General features: G+C 44.2%; 2 protein-coding genes across 10 annotated transcripts in view; one reads left to right on the plus strand and one right to left on the minus strand.

The window, feature by feature from the left end:
* ACACA (acetyl-CoA carboxylase alpha) overlaps positions 1–24014 on the plus strand; it is a 286860-nt gene that overhangs the window by 20885 nt on the left and 241961 nt on the right. The window contains exon 2 of one of the 7 annotated variants that reach the window (XM_086360405.1): positions 23628–23760. The exons of 5 other annotated variants lie outside the window; for them this stretch is intronic. The gene's annotated coding sequence lies outside the window, so the exon portion shown is untranslated. Of the gene's footprint in view, positions 1–23623; positions 23761–24014 lie in introns of those variants that run through there. One more of the 7 variants, XM_086360409.1, reaches the window with a different exon arrangement.
* Positions 1454–14283, minus strand: C19H17orf78 (chromosome 19 C17orf78 homolog). 3 transcript variants are annotated; one of them, XM_086360440.1, is made up of 7 exons: positions 13508–14283; positions 11768–11854; positions 10761–11006; positions 6986–7135; positions 5007–5131; positions 4057–4179; positions 1454–1531 (listed from the first exon to the last, which is right to left on the minus strand). In XM_086360440.1, exons 1-7 carry the CDS (start codon positions 13563–13565, stop codon positions 1454–1456), a joined length of 867 nt encoding a protein of 288 aa, XP_086216566.1. In that variant the 5' UTR covers positions 13566–14283. The 3 variants fall into 3 exon arrangements, with proteins under 3 accessions (XP_086216566.1, XP_086216567.1, XP_086216565.1); XM_086360441.1 differs by lacking the exons at positions 1454–1531; positions 5007–5131; positions 6986–7135 and having other exon boundaries at positions 4091–4179; positions 13508–13688; XM_086360439.1 differs by lacking the exons at positions 1454–1531; positions 4057–4179; positions 5007–5131; positions 6986–7135 and adding an exon at positions 10367–10513 and having other exon boundaries at positions 13508–13688.

Genomic DNA, 24014 nt, shown 5'->3' on the forward strand with positions numbered 1-24014 from the left:
AAGCATTTCCCAAAATGCAGTTTTTAGAGCACGAATTTGAGTTTTGTAATTTTGAATTTGTAAGATTAGTCGTTGCAAAAATTCATCGTTAGGTAATACACAGTTATCTTAACGTTGAAAGTATCGATATGTTAGGTGACAATTTTTTAGAAAAATCTCTTGAATAAAACAATTTTTATGGTAAAATAAATAGAATATTCTTTGCTATACAAAATAGATTGTTTATGTTGTGTTTCACTGTCAAAACTCATATACACTGTAACCCATAGTTGTGAGTTTCATGAATAATTAAATTACAATGTATAAATGAAAATCTAATTTCATGATAAATTCTATACACTGAGCCTTTTTATTTTGGCTACATTGAGGCACACATGCTCTTTGGCGTGGCGCACAGCTTGTCTCAAGTTGTGGCTCGTGGGCTCCAGAGCTCAGGCTCAGGAGGAGTTGTGGTGTAGCAGGCTCTCTGGTTTTTTGAGACTCAGGCTTAGTTGCCCTGAGGCATGTGGAATCTTAGTTCCTCAACCAAGAATCGAACCGGCATCCCCTGCATTGGAAGGTGGATTCCTAACCACTGGACCACCAGGGAAGTTCCATATAAACTGAGCCTTCCTTGGACTATCTCTTAGCTGAAGTAAGGGAAGGGAAGATACAACAGGTAAGAAATACAATAAATGTTGCATTCAGTTTTATTTTTTTTTTTTAAATCAGACTTTTCACCTTCTCACTAAACTCTGAGTGAGGTCAGGCTTGACTCTGAGCCATGCCTCTGTGAGGAAGAACATCATAATTGCGTTGCTCTGGATTGCTTGTGAATGTCTGCAGCTCACTGTGATGGTAGAGTATAATTCCACATCAGGAATTCTGCATTATCAAGAGATCTTGTCTGGGTCCTGTTTGTATGCCCTTGGGGATGAGTCACAAGGAGGCCCTTTGGAATGCTCAGGGTCACGTTCCCTTCCAGTGCGTGGAGAGCTGGGGCACAGGTGTAAAGCCTGGTGAATGCCAGCGGAAAAACAGGAGCCCCACCCTCAGCTGGCTGAGAGCCAGTGCAGGAGGTCAGCTGAGAATCAGTGTGCCACACCGGGGCTCCTTTGCTCAGTTCCTCGGAGACTGTGTTTAAACCTTTTGTCAAAGAGAGCAAAGTGTCCATTCATATAGTGCTTAGAGGGAAGACCTTTGTTTTCATTTGATGCGATGAAAAATATCCATTTTTCGTTTGAGTTCCAAGTGAATTTCAAAGGCTTGTGGCTGAGTCAGTAGCAAAGACATTAGAGTAACTCTGACTGTAAGTCCAGGCTTTCTCCTCACTGACCTGGCGTTACTGTCTGATCGTAATGTTCCTGCTGAAGATACGAGGGTAAAATTGGCAAGAATCTGCCCATATTGATTAATAGTAGGGAGAAGACAGTGTGCTACCCTTCTTCCAATGTGTGAGGCACAGCAGAACTTTTCAGAAGTATGTCTGGTGGACCACGGTGATCTCTACAGCTTTCTTGGGACTTGATGAATTGGGAGCCTCTTGTCCAACCTGTGGATTGAAAGCAAGTATGAAAAATAAAGGACACAAATAGGCATTTCTTTATGGTCCAACAAAGAGATGGCTTAGTACAGAACCCCGTAAAATTCCAAGGACACATCATTTTGCCTCCTTGTTACCCATTAATCTTAGGAAAAGTTATTGTGCTTACACTGAGAAAGTATCAGCAAGGTGCACTTATGTATGAGAAGCTGGTTTGTTGGAACCTATAACCTCCTAGCAAACAGCCCAGCCACCCTTTGCTTGACCTATTTGCCTTGAGTGGAAAGGGCCCTGGATGTGCAGCTATTTTGAATCCCAGATGCATAGGAATTCTACTTCATTCCTGGAATCCGGCCCGAACAATCTCACTGTGTTTGAGAAGGGGCAGGGACCTGAGTCAAAATGACTTAGTGACTAAACCACCACTGCAGAGATCTGGGGCAATGTAGACCCAGATATTCTTTCATAATTAAAAATATGTATTTTTAATTTAATATTTAATTTGTTTTAAAATTTATTTTTGGCTGCACTGGGTCTTCATTGCTGTGCACAGGCTTTTTCTAGTTGCAATGCACAGGCTTCCCTTGTGGAGCGCGGGCCCTAGAGCACAGGCTCAGTAGTTGGGCACAGGTTTAGTTGCCCTGTGGCAAGTGGAAATTTCCTGGACCAAGGATTGAACCCGTGCCCCCTGCATTGGCAGGTGGATTCTTTACCACTAGACCACCAGGGAAGTCCGTGGGCCAAATATTTTTTACTAATCCCATTACACTCTCATTATACCTGATTCATTTCCCATCTGATTTTGTATGTATTTTCTAAATTCTTAACTATTGTAGAACATAGACTGTAAACCTCTTGAACAGAGGGAACTTGGCACATAGAAGCTTTTTAGTAAAATTTTGTGGAAGAGGTGAATAAGCTAATAAGTACAGGAATTAATTTTAGTTCTGAATTTAGTTCTGTTTCTCGTAGCTGTGTGACCATGGGAAAGTCACATAACTTCTCTGAGCATTAGCTTAAGTATCAATAAGATGTAGATACCCATCCTAGCTACCTCTCAGGATTTTTATGAGGTTCAAATGTGGCAGTGTGTAAAAAATTGCTTTTTTAAAATTAACTCCTTCATCATTTAATGTTTATTTTGTTCATGGGAGAAATTGAATCAGAGTTGCTGTTACATGGTTACTTTTAACTCTGGACTAGTTTTAGTCCTCTTCAGGCCTGTTTCTTTCAATGTTCAGTAGAAATAATAATGTAGATGGGATTATAGAACTAAAAATACACCAAACTATAGAATTATACTAATTCCAAGGGCACATCATCTATTATCAGCAGAAACAGGATTATAGAAAATTGTAAAAATGACAAATATTTCATCATTTCTTACCTAAAGTACTGTGGTAAGAAAGATTCTGATACCATGCCTGGGTGGAAAGAGTGCCACGCTTGATTTTTTTAAATTGAAATATAATTTTCATATAACATGGTGTACGTTTAAGGTGTGCAACGTTTTGATTTGATGCATTTATAAATTGCAGCGTGATTACCACAGTAGCTTTAGCTCACACTCTATTACATCATATAATTATCATTTCTTTTTTGTGGTGGGAATGTATATGGTCTAGTTTATCAGCAGTTTTGAAGTATGTGATGCAGTATTGGGACTGGAATCACAGTGCTGTGCGTTAGACTTCTGGAACGTATTCAGCTTCTAATTGTACCCTGATATATTATGATTTTTTAAGTATTTCTTTTAAAATTATTTTCTTATTGTTATTTATTTTTTGGCTGTGCTGCGTGGCATGTTGGGTCCTGGTTCCTTGACCAGGGAAGCCCCTCCCCGATTTGGAAGCTTGGAATCCCAACCACTGGGCCACCAGGGAGGTCCCTTGATTATAGATATTTTCAGTTAACATGGAATTAAAAGAGTGGTAGCATGTGTCCCATCCTGGACTAGATAATCTTTGAGACTCATTCTCAGTGCTGTAATTCTACAAAAACAGCCACCTTCTTTAATGTAAAAAGTATTGGAGACCTCATCTCTTTGCTTCAGTGTGTTTTTGTAGATGTAGAGAGGGCACCCATCAATTTCTTATATTCAGAAGCTGCATCCAGCCTTTGGAGACATAAATTATGGGCTCTGTAGCTCTTACAATGTCAAGGACCATTTTTTTTTTAAAATAAAAAGAGCACAAATATAAAAAGTACAAAATTGGATACAAGGCCAGTGTGCAGGTCCTATGGGTCCTGAATTTAAGCATCATTAATTTCACAGTAAATCTACCTCTACTTAAAAGTCTATCATAAGATTCCTGGTCCCACTCTAGCCACTCTGGTTCATTATATCTGATCCCCAGAAGTAGGTATTTTCAGTAAGTACTCTATTGCATTATAGCAATATTGTACCTGCCCATTTCCTGACCCATAAAAGAATTACCCACATTTGCTTCACAACTAAAGCAGCTCCCTGTCTCCTAGAATTTATACATGAACCCCATTTTCTCCAGGCAAATGACAGCAGCCATACAGAAAACACTTTCCTTTTTGGGCTGAGTGTCAGACTGGGATTCAGCTGTCCCAGGTTGCTGGTCTTCCTTCCTTGGCCTTCTCCGTAACCGCTGGCACTGGCATAGCTCTCTGACTTGTTGACATCGACTCTGAAGGGGGAAAATGACTGGTATTAACTTCAGGTGGCTGGTATGCATCTGATTATCTTCCAAATCTCACATTAGACGATTTAAAGAAAATCATCTCTCTCGCTCTCTCTCTTTTTTTTTTAACCATGTCACACAGCTTTCGGAATCTTAGTTCCCTGACCAAGGATCAAATCCAGCCTCTGGCAGTGAAAGTGCAGAGTCCTAACCAGTAGACCACCAGAGAATTACCGAATCACCCCTTCTAAAGAAAAGCAAATATTCATCCGTGTTGGCTGTATCCTCCCTAGAGAATGTCCAAGTACAACAGAGGAAAGGAACTTGCATTTAGTAAGCACCTCCTGTATGCCAGGGTGCTTCCCAGGTAGCTCAGGTAAAGAATCTGCCTGCCAAGCAGGAGACTCAGGTTCAGTCCCTGGGTTGGAAAGATCGCCTGGAGAAGGACAAGACAACCCACTCCAGTATTCTTGCCTGGAGAATTCCATGGACAGAGGAGCCTGGTGGGCTACAGTCCATAGGGTCCCAAAAGAGTCAGACGCGAGTTAGCGGCTGAACAGCAACCTATATGCCAGAAACCTTTCTCACAGAATCTCACTGAAACTTCTTAACCACCATAAGAGGCAAGTATCGTCAGTCCCATTTTAAAGATGAGGCAACTGAGGTTGGAGAAGGCAGACAACTTTCTCCAAGCCACTCAGCTGGTGAGTGTTGAGTGGCAGCTTTGTCCACACTCCAAAGTCTGTGCTTTTCTCATTATGCCCTCCTGCCTCTGCGATAGAAGGAGGTCTTTATAGATCAAGTCCAAGGACCCAGGACATCAGCAAACTCACAGGGCATGGCACTTCAAAAATGACAAACACGGTAATGGCGATTCCACTGACAAACAAGGTGACTGCAATCAGAACCTTGACCACGATGCTCCATTTCTTCCTCTTCTCTAGGTTCTCATCTGTGTCTAAAAAGAGAGAGAGGAGTGGACAGGGGGAAGTGAGAACTGAAGAGAGGGAAGAGATTGACCCTTTGACTTGCAGGACTCCTGGTTCTCAAGACCAAGAGGGGCCCAGCCTGATTCAGAGGCAGAAACTGAATTTCCAGTTCAGACTGAGAGTCAGAAGTTGGGATAGGCATCATGGCCTCTGCCCTCACCTCCTTTGCAGTGTCTTCCCAGAGTCACCTTTATTAGGATTTGGAATTTTTCCATGATCAAGTAGGATTGATTCTTTTTTAAAATTTTCAGTTGGAAGATAATTGCTTTGCAAATTTTGTATTGGGTTCTGCTGTACAACAACATGAATCAGCTATATATATATATACATATATATATATATACATACATACACACACACACATATCCCCACCCTCTTCTACCTCCCTCCCACCCCCCTCATCCCACCTCTCTAGATCGTCACAGAGCACCAGGCTGAGCTCCCTGTGTTATACGGCAGCTTCCCACTAGGTGTCAGTTGTATACATGGTAATGTCTGTATTTCAGTGCTACTCCCCCAGTTCATCCCCCAACTCCTTCCTCTGCTGTGTCCACAAGTCCATTCTCTGTGTCTCTATTCCTGCCGTGCAAACAGGTTCATCAGTTCCATCTTTCTAGATTCCATAGTATTTGCATTAATATATGACATTTGTTTCTCTTTCTGACTTGCTTCACTCTATGTAACAGGTCTAGGTTCATCCACCTCACTACAACTGACTCCAATTCATTCCTTTTTACAGCTGAGTAATATTCCATCGTATATATGTACTACAGCTTCTTTATTTCCATTCATCTGTTGATGGACATCTAGGTTGCTTCCATGCCCTAGCTATTGTAAATAGTGCTGCTATAAACATTGGGGTACATGTGTCTTTTTGAGTTATGGTTTATCACGGTATGTGCCCAGTAGTGAGCTTGCTGGGAGGGTTGATTCTTGTACGGCTTTCATGGGAAGCAAAGCTACACAAGGGAGTCTGTCTCCAGCAGCCCTCTCAGGATCTCTGCCCTTGTACCCCAGCACACATACCACATGGGATTAGCAAATCAACTTTCCTATGTTCCTTTCAATTTAAGAATAGGGGGCTTCCCTGATAGCTCAGTTGGTAAAGAGACCCAGGTTGCAATGCAAGAGACCCTGGTTCTGTTCCTGGGTTGGGAAGATCTCCTGGAGAAAGGATAGGCTACCCACTCCAGTATTCTGGCCTAGAGAATCCCATGGACTGTATAGGCCATGGGGTCACAAAGATTTGGACGCGACTGAGCGACTTTCAGTAAATTGCCATCGTTTTGGAGTCATAAGCCAAATTTGGGGCCAAATGGCTCATAAGCATCTTGTTATTATTAATCTCATATTTACATTTCTCCTGTTGGAACTGGGGAGTAACCCAAATGGAATCCTACAGAATGTGAGTCCTGGCCAATTTAGGGAGGGCTATTTGTTAAAACAACGCAGATAAAAATGTGCTTCTTAGTTGTTGTCATCACTGTAATGATTGATTAGAGTTTAAACATTGTCTCTCCTCTGTTCACACATTGGATCTTACCCATCACACCAAAACCCTGTATGTTGTCCCCAAATCTGGCAACAAGGTGAGCTCACTTGTGTGGAGGTGAAGGATTATTAAAAGTATCAAACTACAGACATTTCTGGGACCTTCTTTACAGAGAAGCTGTTTGTTTGTTTTTTCCATAAGAAATGGAGTGATGTTCTCATGCAAACTTATGTAGCTTCTCTACTTCCAGGAAAATTCTAGGAGACCCAGGCTAGTGCTGGGGCTGAGAATTTTTCTGTGTGTTCTTGTTTCACCTCTACACATTCTGTACCTTGATTCAGAGGACTAGAAAAACCATCAACCTTTGTAGTTTTCTCTCCTTTTTTCCCAGGAGTTATGGAGGTAGTAGTGGAGGGATAAGTCTCTGATGAAGCCCCCATCACTGGATAGACCTTACACTGAGAGACCCCTGGTAAAAAAGCTGTAAAACAAGAAAGAAACAATGAAGGACAACTGAGAAAACTTTATCCTGCCTTTGGTTTCACCTGACAAAACCATGAGTTTACCCAGCTGATATATAGCTTCTAACTGTGGCTCTGTTGACCTGTCCATAGGTTTAAGGCGTGGGCCTTGATAACATGAAAGAATGAGTGAGGATATGGTAATAAGAGATATGGATTAAATCCCCTGATGCTTTTGACTAATGTAGGATCAGAATGAAGGAGTGGACCATGTTTTCTTGGCTTATCACTCATACAGCCATAATAATAATAAGGATGGGAAGGTATAGCAGTGTTGAAAGTCCCTTCTTTAAAAAAGATGGCTTCAAAGTCCAAGGAAGAACTGAAGTAGTATAGTTTGTGGCAGGTCTGTCTAGTGAGTGAAGTCTAAGTCAATGACTTTGAGAGAGAAAGAGAAAGGAACTGGAGAAAGAGGAGAACTGGAAGAAGGGGAGACCACTCAGCTTCACGCACCCCTCAATTTCATTCTCTCAGCATATATTTAAAAATGAAGATCTAGGGACTTCCCTGGTGGTCCAGTGGTTCAGAATCCATCTTGCAGTACAGGGGGATGTGGGTTTGATCCCTGGTTGGGAAACTAAGATCCCACGTGCCGCACAGCCACTAAGCCCATTTGGGTGCGACGAGAGTCCAGGCGCCGTGATGCAACGAAGATCTTGAGTGCCACAACTAAGACCTGGTGCAGCCGAATCAATAACCATTAAATAAATGAAGATCTAGCTGTTCCAGGGTCTGCTTCCATACTGTGGACATAGCAGCTGAACACACTCTAGCATGGGAGCTAGCAAAGGGGAAGGAGGGCCGAGGGAGGACATGGAGAAGCAGACGACAGTAAGTACAGTGAGTTCTGTGTTGTTGGTTAGAAGGGGAGGCATGCTCTGGAAAGAAGCAAAGTAGAGCGCAGCGTTGGGGGGTGCAGGTGGGCAGTGGTTGGGCGACCTGCAGGAGTTTCATTGAGAAGATGAGGACTGGATAAAGATGTGAAGGAGGTGAGAGCACTAGCCAGACAGATGCCGGGGAACTTAGGCAGAGGAAACAGAGGCCCAGGCTGGAGCATGTCCTGTTACAGTTTTAGAGGGAGAGCGCGTAAGCCAGTGAGACTGGAGTGGTGAGCACGGTGACAGTCGTAGGGGATGAAGGAGTTTCTGAAGCAAATGGATTCATGTCACTGGGCCTTGCAGGCCAGTTGGAGGACTTCGGTTCTTGTTCTGCTTGGAATGGTGATCCATTGCAAGTCTTTTTGCAGAGAAGTGACTGGATGGATGGCTTTGTTTTTAAAAATCTGTGGACTGCTGAGTTGGAAATGGACAGTAGAGGGGCACCTGATAGAAGCAGAGCAACCTGCTGAGAGGCTCTTGCAGAATCCATGTGAGAGATGGCAGTGACTCAGACAGCCGTGGAAAAGATGGAACGCGGACGGGTGCTGGCTGTGGTCTGGAGCCACCTTCACGTGCCTCCAGAATTGACCTAACCCAATTTGGACAGTGGTTCCTGTTCTATTTTTAATGGTCTCCTGTCATTGCCTATTAAATTAAGGTCCATACATCCTACTTGACTTTTCTGAACTACTCTCCCAGGTCTTGAGTTGATGTGAAAAATGACAGTTTTTTTACTTCAGAGACCAGTGGGCACAGTACCAGGTGCTGTACATGAATCGCAGGGGAATAGTCCTATTATTATTTAATCAGGAAGACTGTTGGCAAAGATAAGCAGAGACAAAGAGCCAACGGGCTCAAAAGGAAAAACGAGAGAATTATGTAGAATTTTGTTCCTATCCTAGCATCAGTCAGTTCTGTGAAATGATAACTGATGTGTTTCCGGGTCAGATGAGATGAAGGTAAATAAATCTCACTTTGGACAAGTAACAGAAGTCCTCTGAGTTTTCGTTACCTTATCTGCAGGATGGTTATAGCAAAAATAATTCTTGGTCTATGTCACAGGAGTGATGTGAAGATAGGTAAGAAAAATGAGAAAGCAGTTGTGAAAAACACCTAGCAAACTGAGTGATGTTATGATTGAAAGAGGAGGAAAGGGGAATTCCCTGGCTCTTCAGTGATTAGGGTTGTGCGCTTTTGTTGCTGAGGGCCCAGGGTTCGATCCCAGGTAAGGGAACGACAATCCCACAAGCAGTGTAGTGTGGCCAAAACATAAATAAATAAACAACCAACATTTAAAAACAGAGGAGGCAAAACCTAGAGATCCTCTCCCTGCATAGAAGAACTGTGCCCACTAGCCACAGGGATCATGGTATTTCAGTGTGGCTTTTCTTCTACCTCCTGGGAGACACTGTTTCAAAATCTACTTAATAGGCTTCATCGGTCAGTGTATTTCCAGTTCTTCCCAGCTTGTAAATTAAGGTCCAGGACTTCCCTATCCCTAGCGGCCCAGTGGTTAAGATACCTTCCAACGAAGGGGACAAGTGGTCCGGGAAGATTCCACAGGCCGAGGGGCGTAACTAACCCCTTGCACCGTGACTACTGAGCCTGTACTCTAGAGCCTGTGCTCCGCAACAGAAGAAGGTGCTGTAATGAGAAGCCCGCGCACAGCATCTGGAGAGCAGCCCCTGCTCACTGCAACTACAGAAAGACGGCAAGCAGCAACAAAAACCCAGCGCAGCCGAAAATAAACAGAGTTCTAAGTTAATGTCATCCCTGTTGGCATCTCCTCTCTTTTAGGCCTCCTCTGCTAGGTAACTGGGTGTTAAGGTGGAGCATGTTTGTAATCACAAAACACTCCATTCCCAGTGCTGATGGAATCGCAGCATTAGCTTTTCTTTGGTTAAGGATATTTGAGCAAGAATTCCCTCACTTCTAAAGAAACTCTATAAAAATCCAAATTGATGAAATGGATAACTTAGGAGATGATGCTTTCCTTTATTACAAAATAATTTGTTTTAAATCGGAAGCATTAGGTACGTTATATTTAAATGGAAATCTTAGAGATTATTCTGCAATAATATTAACAGCTTGAAAAGGCTATTTAAGAGGCCTTACATATTGCTGTGGGACTTACATACCTAGAAATTAGACCATCTAGTCAAATCTCTCATTTATAGCTATGAAAACTGAACATTGGAGAAATTAAGTGATTTGTCAAAGGTGATAATATCAGAATAAACACTTGTTTGATGTCACTTCTCTTGTATGCCACAGTGTTACATGGAGTGAACAGACGGCAGGAATCAGTTAATACTAATCAAATGCCAAAGAGTTTAATCCATGCCCTAAAATTACATTTAAAAGATTTACATAGATTTGCCTAAAGAAGAGGCTAATCCATGTCCTTGAGGCTTTAGCTCCACTTAGGGGGCTTCTCTGGTGGCTCAGGTGGTAAAGAATCTGCAATGAAGGAAACCCAGCTTCAATCCTTGGGTTGGGAAGATCCCTTGGAGAAGAAAATGGCAACCCAGTCCAATGTTCTTGCCTGGAGAATTCCATGGACAGAGGAAACTGGCGGCTACAGCCCATGGGTCACAAAGAGTCAGACACAACTGAGTGACTAACACTTTCACTCTCAACCTCCACTTGCCTCCAAGGATGTCAATTAAAAGTGAGTGCCCACCTCCCTCTCAACTTCCAGTCTCACCTTTGCCTGTCACAAGGAATCCAGCCTGAACCTTGGATGCAGGGGTTAGGTGACAGCTTGGGGGGGCTGTGCTGTTTCTGCAGGGAACAGTCATGACTCTCAGGTTCTTCAGAATGTGCTTGACCTTCTGCCTTTTTTCTGAATGTACAAGGTTAACTTTCACTTTGCTCCCAGAACCAAGACACTGCAAGATAGCCACAGTCTGGTTTTGAATGAACATGGGCCTTTTGGCTTCTGCCTGAGCTTCTGAAAAGAGAAAAACAAGAGAGGAAAATGAAGCCAGTTCCTAATCTGAATGGTGCCCTGCCAACCCACTTCCATTCACGGCCCACTGCTGTACTTTCTCCTCTTTTTCCATCAGGTCTTCCTCAGCATGTGTCTACGGTACTAAATATATAAGCCTTGCCTTTCTCCGTTCCTGCCACGGGTCCCCTGAAGACAGTGGTGACTGTAGTAAGTGCAGAGAGATGCTCCTCAGTTGTTTTCTCTAACATAGAGGGGCCTGAGATCTGCTTCCTCTTTCTTCACCCCGTCTCTTTGATTTATGTTGCTCTGCCTTAGTTCATAAGAGTTTATCTTTTTAAACAGAAGCTGATTATTTATTTATGTGGCGAAGCACATGCGATCTTAGTTCCCCAACCAGAGATTGAACCCACGCCCCCTCCATTGGAAACAGAGTCTTAACCGCTGGACCACCAGGGAAGTCTCCATAACAGTTAATTTAAAAATGGGTTTTCAGGGACCTCCCCGATGGTTCAGTGGTCAGGACCCCACACTTCCACTACAGGGGCGCAGTTTCCATCCCTGGTCAGGGAACTGACATCCCTGCACACAGTGTGGCCAGAAAAGGAAAAAAAAAAGGTTTTCAAGAAAGCCTCTCAGGGATTGATAGCTTTAGAATAGAATGTTTGAGAGCTGGGCTCAGAATGGGGGAGACAAGCATCTTTTGAAGGTGAAAAAAGTCCTGGAGTGGCAAAGTGATTCTTCAGGAAGGGCCCATTGCCTACCTTGAATTAGCTCAGCTCTGATGCTTCTCACATTCTTTGGGAAGAGATCGGGCAGTGGTTCCACTTGACAGCTGCTATCCCTGAGTTCTGGGGGAGGGGAAAAAAAGGTAAGGTTTGACTGGGTTCTTTCTCTTTGGAATTCTGGGCACTGGAGAGGCAGATAAAAAGAGAATGCAGTTTCTTCTTACAAAACTTGGGGAATCAGACATTTCCCCAAAAGAACTTTAAGATGTTTTATTTTTTGCTGCTCCTTGCAGCATGCAGGTTCCCAACCAAATTGTGTCCCCCTGCACTGAAAGTTCAGAGTCTTAACCTCTGGACTGCCAGGGAATTCTCAGAACTTTAAGATTTATGCAAGTGGGAGGTAGCGAAGTATAAATAAAACTGAATACCAGTTTATTATCCTTAGGGGGAAAAAAAGATAAGTTAACTAAGTTAATGAAAGATGAACCGACTCATTCCTTCAAACACTGCTTATTATCACTTCCCCTTCCTGTCCCATCTACCTTCTTGTATTACAACTTTTCCAAGTTTATTTATTAAGTGTAGCATTGGACAAGGTATCTCTCTAGCTTCCCATAGAACCATAGGCCACAGTTATGCTTTTTGGCACATAAATCACAGGGTTCTTCATTTGTTAAATTTGTTGCTGCCTCACCTCATGCTGTTTGGCCTTAGCTCTGATGAGCTAATTTTAGAGATGAACCATTTAGGACACTTTGAAAAATCATGTTTTAAATGAACAGTTATCAAAGAGCAGTTGCTGCTGCTGCTGTTTAGTCTCTTCAGTCATGTCGGGGTCTTTGCAACCCCATGAAGTATAGCCCACCAGGCTTCTCTGTCCATGGGATTTCCCAGGCAAGAATACTGGAGTGGGTTGGCATTTCTTTCTCCAGGGGATCTTCCTGACCCAGGGAGCGAACATGAGTCTTCTGCTTTGGCAGGCAGGTTATTAATAATCTGAGCCACCAGGGAAGCCCATGAAAGCGGTAAGTGGTACCATGCTACCCTCACATTACCTTTTCTCTCAGCTTTTCCCACCCAAGAGCATCCCCATCTATTAGGACATAATGCTTTAGAAAAGGAAGACATCTGGACATCCCTGGTGGTCCAGTGGATAAGAATCCACCTGCCAAAGCAGAAGACACAGGGTTGAACCCTGATCCGGGAAGATTCCACACACTGAGAGGCAACAGCCCCACAGCTACTGAGCCCACACTCTTGAGCCCGTGAGCCATAACTCCTGACTCATGTGCTACAACTACTGAAGCCCACATGCTCTAGAGCCCGTGCTCTGCAACAAGAGAAGCCACTGCAATGAGAAGCCTGGGCCACCACAACCAGAGAAAACCCACACACAGCAATGAAGACCCAGTGCAGCCAATAAATAAATGAATAATTTTAAAAAGGAAGACATCTTATGAAGGGTAACGAATTTGGGAGTCTTAGTGAAACTGTGACAACACCTTCCAGCAAAGAAAGCTAACAGTGAAAGGAATTTTAACGTTAGTTACATGAACAAAGCAGAAGAATGCATCACATTCTCTGAAGACTTCCTCCCATGAAACAGACAGCTGTCTTTCTGAGTTGAATATGTTCTATTTAGAGGCTATCTGGGGGTGACTGGAAAGCCTCATGTGCTGAGTATTGCCTGTATCTTTATCTGACAGAATAGACCCCCAAACACTTTCTAGGCCTCTCTTAGGATTTCTCAGGACAGTCGGCTAGAAGAGTACTTACCTTTCTTGGTAACATCGTAGGATGTAATGATTAGGCTGAAAACCAAGATGGTATCCATGTTAGCTTGAGCACATTCTCCTTGTAGAGACTGTATGTGGCTGGTCTGACACCGCCACTCACAGCCTTGTCTCTGAATGCTTTCACTGCCCTAGAACTAAGTTTGACCCTGGGCGAGTCTGGTTCCACCCTAATTGATCTGCCACATTTTCTCAGGACCCAGGAATAGAGTTTATTGGAGAGAGGACCAAGTTTGCTTGTTAATGATTGATTCAGAATATCTTCACCTGACTTCACTGCTAGTGGAGACATAAGGAACTGTAATTAACTAGAGGTTTCCCCTGGAGAAAGGGCATAAACAGAGGTGATATGCTTAACAAACACTCGCAGGGAGACACGTAGACATTCACACGCATGCTCACTGACACGAGCACATAGATTTACACACCAACATAAAGACATGCCGAGATTTCTATTAAGGAAAAGTATTTCTAGAGTAGTGCAGACAACTAGGACTGATTCAGTGAGTTACACTGAAGAGGGCACTGGACTGGGAGTCAACAGAAGTGGGTTCCAGGTGCACCCCTGCAGTTAAATGTATCAACGTGAGAAAGCTGCTTGACTTCTCTGAATTACAGTTTTCCTCTGTGAATGGAGCATTCCAACCCAGTCATCTCTAGAATTCATTCACTGTTACACACATAAACTTACCTGAGCACAGATGTACCTGTCTAGTTGTGCACATTTTCACACTTCTGAAAAGTGAAGTGAGGGAATTCCCTGGTGGTCCAGTGGTTAAGACTCTGCCTTGCAATGCAGGGGACATGGGTTTGATCCCTGGTGGGGGAACTCAGATCCCACATGCGATGGGGCAGCTAAGCCTGTACAACTCAACTAGAGAGAAGCCTGCACACCTCAAGGCAGAACCCATGTGCCACAGCGAAAAGATCCCATGTGGCACAACCAAGACCCAGTCAGCCAAAAAGAAACAATATTTACCAAATAAAAAAGTGAAGTGACTGTAGGTGGACCACATTCATATGGCTGTTGGGATGAGAAGTTGTGAGGAAGAGCTAACTGCACTAGAAGGGTGATACTGTGTGCAGTTTGGGAAGGCTTTCCTAAACATAACTGTTGTAGATTTTTCAAACATTGTATTTTTTTTTTTATAAAGAGTATATATCTTGTGTAGGGAGCGTCCCTGGTGGCTCAGATGGTAAAGAATCTGCCTACAGTGCAGGAGACCCAGGTTCAGTCCCTCAGTTGGGAAGATCCCCTGGAGAAGGGAATGACAACCCACTCCATTATTCTTGCCTGGAGAATTCTGTGGACAGAGGAGTCTGGCGGGCTACAGTCCATGGGGTTGCCAAGAGTCAGACACGGCAATTACTATCACTTTCAACAGCACAACAGTCCATCTCGTGTAATACTTTATAGACCTTGTGGAAACATAGCTAGGGGGATCATAAAGCAGAAATGAAGATCTACTCAGACCCTCTGCCTGAGTCCAGAGGCTCTGCAGTTGCTCTACCCACTGTGAGTGCACTTACTCCATTGGAACCAACATACGTTTGACTATACATAAGTTGGTTCTAGAGGCTGATGCTCTGATGATATAAAGGGAGCTTGATTCAAGGCACTTTCCTTAAGGGAGTTCATAAGATCTGAGTCAAATCATAATTTAAGTACTGTTCTGTTTCCTGACATTTAAATTCAAGTTGAAATCTGGCTAAATGGAGCATAAAGGAAAATCTTGGTGCGAAAACAGAAAGGACAGAGGTGTCCCTGAAAGACGTGTTTCCTGAAATGTGGAAGAAGGGGAAGAAGTGCTGAGCATGCAGCCGCAGTGCCTTTCAGTTCATTCCTTCATGCCGTACATTTTTATTATGCGCCTATTGTGTGCCAGACACCTTTCTCGCAGTGAGCCAGCCAAATCTGCTTTCATGTGAAACGATGAGAAGCAGACAATAAACAGTTGGAAATAAAATAGTGTGTGCATGCTTGGGTGCTCATTCCTGTCCAACTCTTTGCAACCCAATGGGCCTCTGTCCATGGGGGGCTCTTTGCCTCCCCATGCCAGGCTCCTCTGCCCATGGGTTTATCCAGGCAAGAATCCTGGAGTGGGTTGCCGTTTCCTACTACAGGGGATCTTCCCGACCAAGGGATCAAACCCGTGTCTCCTGTGCCTCCTGCAGTGCTGGTGGATTCTTTACCACTGAGCCATCTGGGAAGCCCCCAAATAGGGTAGGGGGCTAACAAAAAGTAATACACAAATACATATACCAGATAATTAAATATTGTGATAATTATCATGAAGTAACAGTGTGGTGAAGTGAAGGAGAACTGACAGAGGCCACTTTATTATTATTATTAAGTTACTTTTTAAAAAGTAAGTTTATTTATTTTTGGCTGCACTGGATCTCTGTTGCCATGCTTTCTCTAGTTGTGGCGAGTGGGGGGCAGCTCTTGGTTGCGGTGCACGAGCTTCTCATTGCAGTGGCTTCTCTTGTTTCGGAGCACGGACTCTGGAGCGTGTGGGCTCAGTAGCTGTGGCACCTGGGCTTAGTTGCTCCATGACTGGTGTAATCTTCCCGGACCAGGAATCACACCTGTGTCCCCTGCATTGGCAGGCAGATTCTTTACCACTGGACCACCAGGGAAGTTATTATTATTATTAGGCTGTGTTGCACGACTTGCAGGGTCTTAGTTCCCCACCCAGGGATTGAACCTGGGCCCTCAGTAGTGAAAGTTCAGACTGAACCCTGGACCACCAGGGAATTCCCAGAAGCCACTTTAAGCAGGGGAGTCAGAGAAGACTTCTCTGAGGAGGTGGCATCTGAGCTAAGGAAACCAGGAGAATGGATGTCCTAGAAGCCAAGAAAGGAGGGTATTTCAAGGAAGGAATTGTGAATTGATCAAACACTGAGCAGAGTGTATAAGGAGGATAGAAGTTCACTGGATTTAACAATTTTGTAACAGTGGTTTTAGCAGAGTTGGTGGAAGTAGGCGGGGGTTAAGAGTGAATTGGAGGTGAAGAGGCGTAGGTCATCTTTGAAAGACATCTGCCTATGGAAGGGCACGGAATGAAGCAAGCCCTTTGAAAGACATCTGCCTATGGAAGGGCACGAAGTGAAGCAAGCCAAATGGAGGGAACCTCAGCGCCTTAGATCTTCAATGGTCCAGAGCAGCACCGTCTCAGTTGCCAGATTCTCCTGGCAGGGCATGTGGGTAGAGAGTAAAGGGGCTCCATTGTTTTTCCTTGGTTTCATGGTTTTTGCTTACTAGTTCATTAATATGATTGCATGGTTCTCTGCTCCCTTCTGGTATCAGACAATTTTCCCTACTGTCTGTCTCTCTGAAATTTTCTGTCCATTAGTATCTGGAAGGCAATGGCACCCCACTCCAGTACTGTTGCCCCTAAAATCCCATGGATGGAGGAGCCTGGTGGGCTGCAGTCCATGGGGTTGCTAAGAGTCAGACACAGCTGAGCGACTTCACTTTGACTTTTCACTTTCATGCATTGGAGGAGGAAATGGCAACCCACTCCAGTGTTCTTGCCTGGAGAATCCCAGGGACGGGGGAGCCTGGTGGGCTGCCGTCTATGGGGTCGCACAGAGTCGGACACGACTGAAGCGACTTAGTAGTAGCCTGTTTAAGTGCTGCCACCTTGGAGCAGGTTTAGGAAAGGCTGTGAAGGCTATTCTCGTTCTCTGTCACAAGGTGGCAGAAGAGCTCACTCTTTGCAAAAACAAAGCTTGTGCTAGGAGATCACCAATGCAATGGACACGAATTTGAGCAAACTCCGGGAGGTTGTGGAGGATGGAGGAGCCTGGCGTGCTGCAGTTCACGAGGTCGCAAAGAGTTGGACATGACTTATCGACTGAACAGCAACAAGCTGGGACAAAGAGAAGAGTTTTCTTTTCTTTTCTTTGGCCATGCTGCAAAGCACGTGGGATCTTAGTTCCCCGACCAGGGACTGCACCCGTGCCCCCTACAGCGGATGCAGGGAGACCTACAGGGAACTCCCCCTACAGTGGAGGTGAGGAGCCCTAACCACTGGACCAGGGAACTCCCCAGTAGAGTTTTCTTTTATTGACTCTCAGACCCTTCGCAGAAGTCAGCCGGCAGGTTGGAGGTACAGAGAAGCTGGAGAGCTTCATTAATGAGTCAGAATATCCAGTAGTGGAAAAATAGACCCAGAACTGTTTCTATACTACTAGATTTTTTTCCCCCTTCTACGCAACGTTTTGAGTGGTTTTCTAAATGTTTGCAGTATCTGTAGAAGGGGTGATCTCACTCCTGATCTCATTTCCCCACCACAAAACTTCCAAGTTTAGGAGGAAAACAAGCTGTAAGATAGTGAGGTTGATGGAGTGTGAAGATGAGAGATGCGACTCTGAAGACAGTAGGAAGCTAGAGCTGATGGGATGAGTCTGGATGGGTCTCTGGAACACTTCACCAGAAGTCAGGAGGTCACCTAGGTTCTGGATTAGGCTCTGTAATCGACTGAGTCACTTTGAGTAAGACACCTTTTCTGACTTCTGTTTCAGTTTCTTGAATGAGATGGTTGGACAAGATGTTTTCAAAGGGCTGTTCCAGCTTGAAAATGACTTCAGTGCTATATTCTGCTACTCTTATCTTTTAAGGGTGTGTATTTTTATTTGGGTTTATGTTTAATTTTATTGTGGAATATAGCATGTCTATAGAACAGTATATAGAACATAAGCATATTTTTTAAAGTATTTATTATTTATTTACTTGAATAATAGGCCTTATTTGCTGCTCTTGGGGTCTTCAGTTGTGGAATGTGGGATCTAGTTCCCTGACCAGGGATTGAACCCGGGACCCCTGCATTGGGCATGCAGAGTCTTAGCCATTGGACTACCAGAGAAATCCCAATACAAGCATATTTTTAGTAATAATAATATGAACATATGTAACCATCACCCAGAGTAACAAATTGAACATTGCCTGTAGCTTCCCTGGTGGCTCAGACAGTAAAGAATCTGACTGCAATGCAGGAGACCCGGGTTCATTCCCTGGGTCGGGAAGATCCCCTGGAGAAGAGAATGGCAACCCACTCCAATTTCCTGCCTGGAGAATTCTGTGGACAGAGGAGCCTGGTGGATTACAGTGCATGGGGTTGTGAAAGAGTTGGACACGACTGAGTGACTATCACTTTCACTTTCACAGTAGCTGAGAAGCTCTTCATACATCTATCCCTCTGGTCACACTCCTTTCCCTTCTCCCAGTCATTTGTCTCCCAGACTTTTTAAAAAAATAGTGAACTATCTATATATGTATCACTAAAATTACTTTTTAGTGCTCTTGTACTTTTTACCTGCTTTTGTACTTAGATACGGAGAAGGCAATGGCACCCCACTCCAGTACTCTTGCCTGGAAAATCTCATGGACGGAGGAGCCTGGTGGGCTACAGTCCATGGGGTCGCAAAGAGTCGGACACAACTGAGTGACTTCACTTTCACTTTTCACTTTCATGCATTGGAGAAGGAAATGGCAACCCACTCCAGTGTTCTTGCCTGGAGAATCCCAGGGACGGGGGAGCCTGGTGGGCTGCCATCTATGGGGTCGCACAGAGTCGGACACGACTGAAGCGACTTAGCAGCAGCAGCAGCAGTACGTAGATACTTTTTACCTGCTGTTGTACTTATGTAAATGGATAGATCACACCCTATGTAATTTTAAAGTAAACTTTTTATTACATATAACACAAAGTGGATTGTCTTTGTGTTGTCTCCCAGTCACTACCCACCATCAGGAGTAACCATGATTCAGATTTTTACCATTGCAAATGAATTTTGCCTATTTTTGAAGAAACATACTCTTTGGTGTCTGGCTTTTTTTTGCTCAATATTATGTGTGTGAAATTCTTCCATATTATTTCTTGTACCAGTAGTTTGTTCATTCTCATTGCTTTATAATATTTTCTGTATGAAGGTATCATAATTTATTTTTAAAAATTTTATTGGAGTATATAGTTGCTTTGCAATGTTGTATTAGTTCCTTCTGTATAGCAAAGTGAATCAGCCACATGTATACACATATCCCCTCTTCTTTGGATTGCACCATAGCTTATTTATCCATTCTACTGCTGAGAGATGTTGGGTTGTTTCCAGTTTGGGACCAGAAGAGAAAATGTTCCTGGGACACATTTGAAAGTTTCTCCAGAGTATAAATCCATAACTGGAAGCTGGGTTATAGCACATGCAGGATATGGTCAGCTTCACTAACTAATGCCAAACTGTTTTCTAAGAGGTTGTCCCCATTTACACTCCCATTGACAGTATATGAATTTCCTTTTGTCCTACAGGGGCCAAATTGCTTTCTTAGTGTGGTGCAACCACGGGGCTGAGCAGGGCCTGGCGAACGCTCACATTGCCAGCCTTTCAGTTCGTTCTCAGAAGCTCAGGCCAGAGCCACTCTCCTGTTTACTTGCTCCCTCAAAGTATGGGTAAAAGGTTCAGATGTAACCCCAGATCTCTGATCACATGCTCCGTTCCTCTGGGAATATTGGCCCTGGGCTGGGGTTGGGTAGTGAACTTAATACCATAATCAGTCCTGAATCCAACGAGCATCCACAGGATATTTTGTTCTTGTACTGAGCATTAGTGCGACATGGAGAGGGGAATGGAGAGAAAGGGGGAAGTAATAGTTTTAGCCTGCCTCCAAGTTTTGTGTTAGAAACTTTACATTTTGGCTATAACATTTAATCCAAAACACAACCTTACAAGGTAGGTGTTCTATCTCAGTTTTATAGACAAGGAAACTGAGGCCCAGAAAGGGGGTCATTTGCTGTAGGTCACGGAGCTAATTAAGTGATGGCGTCAGGATGTGAAGCCTGGTTTACCTGATTAAAGAGCTCAGCTCTTTACAGTGCAGAACACAGAGAAGGCAGCGTCCCTCCTCTGTTGGCTAAGATCACCAATACCAAGAACCAGTACCTCTCAGGACTGCTTGCCTATATGCACCCCCAGAACTATACTAGTCAATTGATATGTCCATCTCATTCATTGATTTAAATTACATTTTTTTTTCATTCATTTTTGGTTTCCACTTCTTTCTTTTCATTAAGAAATTTGGGCACATCAGTGAAGCAGGTCCACTGATAAACAAGACTCATGCAGATTGCTTTCTACCTGCTGGTCTAGTATGTTAACTAGAGGTGAGATTTAAAAAGACAGGGACACTGAAATCTTCTATTCCAAGTTATAAGAGAGGGAAACTTGAAGACTGAAGGGATGGGACTTCCCTGGTGACTCAGTGGTAAAGAATCCACCTGCCAATGCAGGAGACATGGGTTTGATCCCTAGTTTGGGAGGATCCCACATGTGGCAGAGCAACCAGGCCCAGATGCCACAACCACTGAGCCTGTGTTCTAGAGCCAGGGAGCCACAACTACTGAGCCCATGTGCCGCAACTACTGAAGCCCGAACGCCCTAGAGCCCATGATCCTCAACAAGAGAAGCCATAGCAACAGGAAGATCGCGCACCACAGCTAGAGAAAAGCAACAAAGACCCAGCACATCCAAAAATAAATAAAATTTTAAAAATTATTTTAAAGACTGAAGGGGTGAAAAGAATGAAAGGAAGTTGAGTGATGGTTCAGTTTTCCTTGAAAGTAAAGGCTCTTCAAAAATTATTGGTGTTGTATTTTATTACTTATTGTGTTTCATAGATAATAGTAGGGGCTTCCCAGGTGGTGCTAGTGGTTAAGAACCCGCACACACCAATGCAGGAGACGTAAGAGATACAGGTTCAATCCCTGAGTCGGGAAGATCCCTTGGAGGAGGGCATGGCAACCCTCTCCAGTATTCTTGCCTAGAGAATCCCATGGACAGAGGAGCCTGGCAGGTTACAGTCCATGGGGTCACAGAGAATTGGACATGACTGAGGCGACTTAGTAAACTAATGCTCAAAGTTCTCCAACCCAGGCTTCAGCAATACGAGAACCGTGAACTTCCAGATGTCCAAGCTGGTTTTAGAAAAGGCAGAGGAACCAGAGATCAAATTGCCAATGTCTGCTGGATCATCAAAAAAGCAAGAGAGTTCCAGAAAAACATCTATTTCTGCTTTATTGACTATGCCAAAGCCTTTGACTGTGTGGATCACAATAAAGTGTGGAGAATTCTGAAAGAGATGGGAATACCAGACCACCTGATCTGCCTCTTGAGAAACCTGTATGCAGGTCAGGAAGCAACAGTTAGAACTGGACATGGAACAACAGACTGGTTCCAAATAGGAAAAGGAGTATGTCAAGGTTGTATATTGTCACCCTGCTTATTTAACTTATATACAGAGTACATCCTGAGAAACGCTGGGCTGGAAGAAGCACAAGCTGGAATCAAGATTGCCGGGAGAAATATCTATAACCTCAGATATGCAGATGACACCAGCCTTATGGCAGAAAGTGAAGAGGAACTAAAAAGCGTCTTGATGAAAGTGAAAGAGGAGAATGAAAAAGTTGGCTTAAAGCTCAACATTCAGAAAACGAATATCATGGCATCTGGTCCCATCACTTCATGGCAAATAGATGGGGAAACAGTGGAAACAGTGTCAGACTTTATTTTTTGGGGCTCCAAAATCCCTGCAGATGGTGATTGCAGCCATGAAATTAAAAGACAGTTACTCCTTGGAAGGAAAGTTATGACCAACCTAGATAGCGTATTCAAAAGCAGAGACATTACTTTGCCAACAAAGGTCCATCTAGTCAAGGCTATGGTTTTTCCAGTGGTCATGTATGGGTGTGAGAGTTGGACTGTGAAGAAAGCTGAGTGCCGAAGAATTGATGCTTTTGAACTGTGGTGTTGGAGAAGACTCTTGCGAGTCCCTTGAACTGCAAGGAGATCCAACCAGTCCATCCTACAGGAGACCAGTCCTGGGTGTTCATTGGAAGGACTGATGCTGAGGCTGAAACTCCAGTACTTTGGCCACCTCATGCGAAGAGTTGACTCATTGGAAAAGACTCTGATGCTGGGAGGGATTGGGGGCAGGAGGAAAAGAGGACGACAGAGGATGAGATGGCTGGATGGCATCACCGACTTGATGCACATGAGTTTGGGTGAACTCCGGGAGTTGGTGATGGACAGGGAGGCCTGGCGTGCTGTGATTCATGGGGTTGCAAAGAGTCGGACACGACTGAGCGACTGAACCGAACTGAACTGAGGCAACTTAGTATGCATACATATATAATAGTAGTGGTGGGAAGTGAGGGTATTATTTGGGATAGACAGGTGAGGTCTAAACATGTAGCAGGAGAAAGCTAAGTCAGACTCAGGAGAGATGGAGATGCTGGAGAAGCTGAAGAGACAGTAAGGCAGGAACAGGGAGTAAGCTCTCCAGGAAGGCTCTCCTGGGGTTGCAGGAGAGTGAGGTGGGAAATGAGAAGGTCCAAAGCTGATCACTGTGAAATGTGAGAATCCCAAGAACAGGCAAGACTTAAACATGTTAGCCTCCCTGCCTTCAGATAAAGGTCCACTTAAAATTTCTCCAGGTATTTAGTAATGAAGTGTATAGGACTTAGAAAGGGCTTAAAAAAATGATACTGGGGACTTCCCTGGTGGTCCAGTGGTTCAGAATCTGCCTTCCAATGCGGGGGACACAGGTTTGAATGATTCCTGGTCAGGGAACTAGGATTCCATATGCTCCGGGACTACTAAACCCTTGTGCCACAACTAGAGAAAGCCCACGCGCTGCAAGGAAGACGCAGCAGAGCCAAAAGAAAAGATACTGGAGGTGTCATGCAAGAGGCAGCCAAGTTTTGGTGACTGCCAATTATAGATAGGACAGCTAGGCCTTGGCAGTGTCTGCAATTGGATAATAAGGAGGGAGGAGAATCTGAAATGCCTTGTGAAAACTCAAGTGTCCACGTGAAAACATTGTGTGGAGCCTCTGTGGCGAACTCTGTCTTTCTTGTTGTGTAATCTTGCCTTTCATCATCAGGACCAGACTTAAAAAGCTGCCTTCCTGCGGACAGCTTCTGACCTTTTGGTGTGAAGTTCCCTCAGGCTCTTAATCCTGGACAAACCTGCACGGCTGACCGGAGTTGAAGAACACAGTGTTCTGATCAGGTCTTCTTGTCTTTTTTCTCTTATCTTACGACTAGAGCCTCCGTTCTGGTCAAGGCAATGACCTTCTTGAAGTCTGTCCATCTGTGAAGTATCCTTCTGGAGGTTTTTGCCTCCCATACGCAACCTGAAGACGGACAAGCAGACGTTGGAAGCAGAGAGGTCTCTGAGGTACAGAGCCAGCATTTATTTTCAGTCAGTGAAGCCCGTACGAATATCTCTACCTAGCTATTGAGGGGAGAAGGCAGTGGCACCCCACTCCAGTACTCTTGCCTGGAAAATCCCATGGACGGAGGAGCCTGGTGGGCTGCAGTCCATGGGGTCGCTAAGAGTCGGACACGACTGAGCGACTTCACTTTCACTTATCACTTTCATGCATTGGAGAAGGAAATGGCAACCCACTCCAGTGTTCTTGCCTGGAGAAT

The sequence above is a fragment of the Bos grunniens genome, chromosome 19 (genome assembly GCF_055505025.1).
Source record: "Bos grunniens cultivar Pamir isolate PY7600 chromosome 19, Bosgru_T2T1.0, whole genome shotgun sequence".
NCBI lineage: Eukaryota > Metazoa > Chordata > Mammalia > Artiodactyla > Bovidae > Bos > Bos grunniens.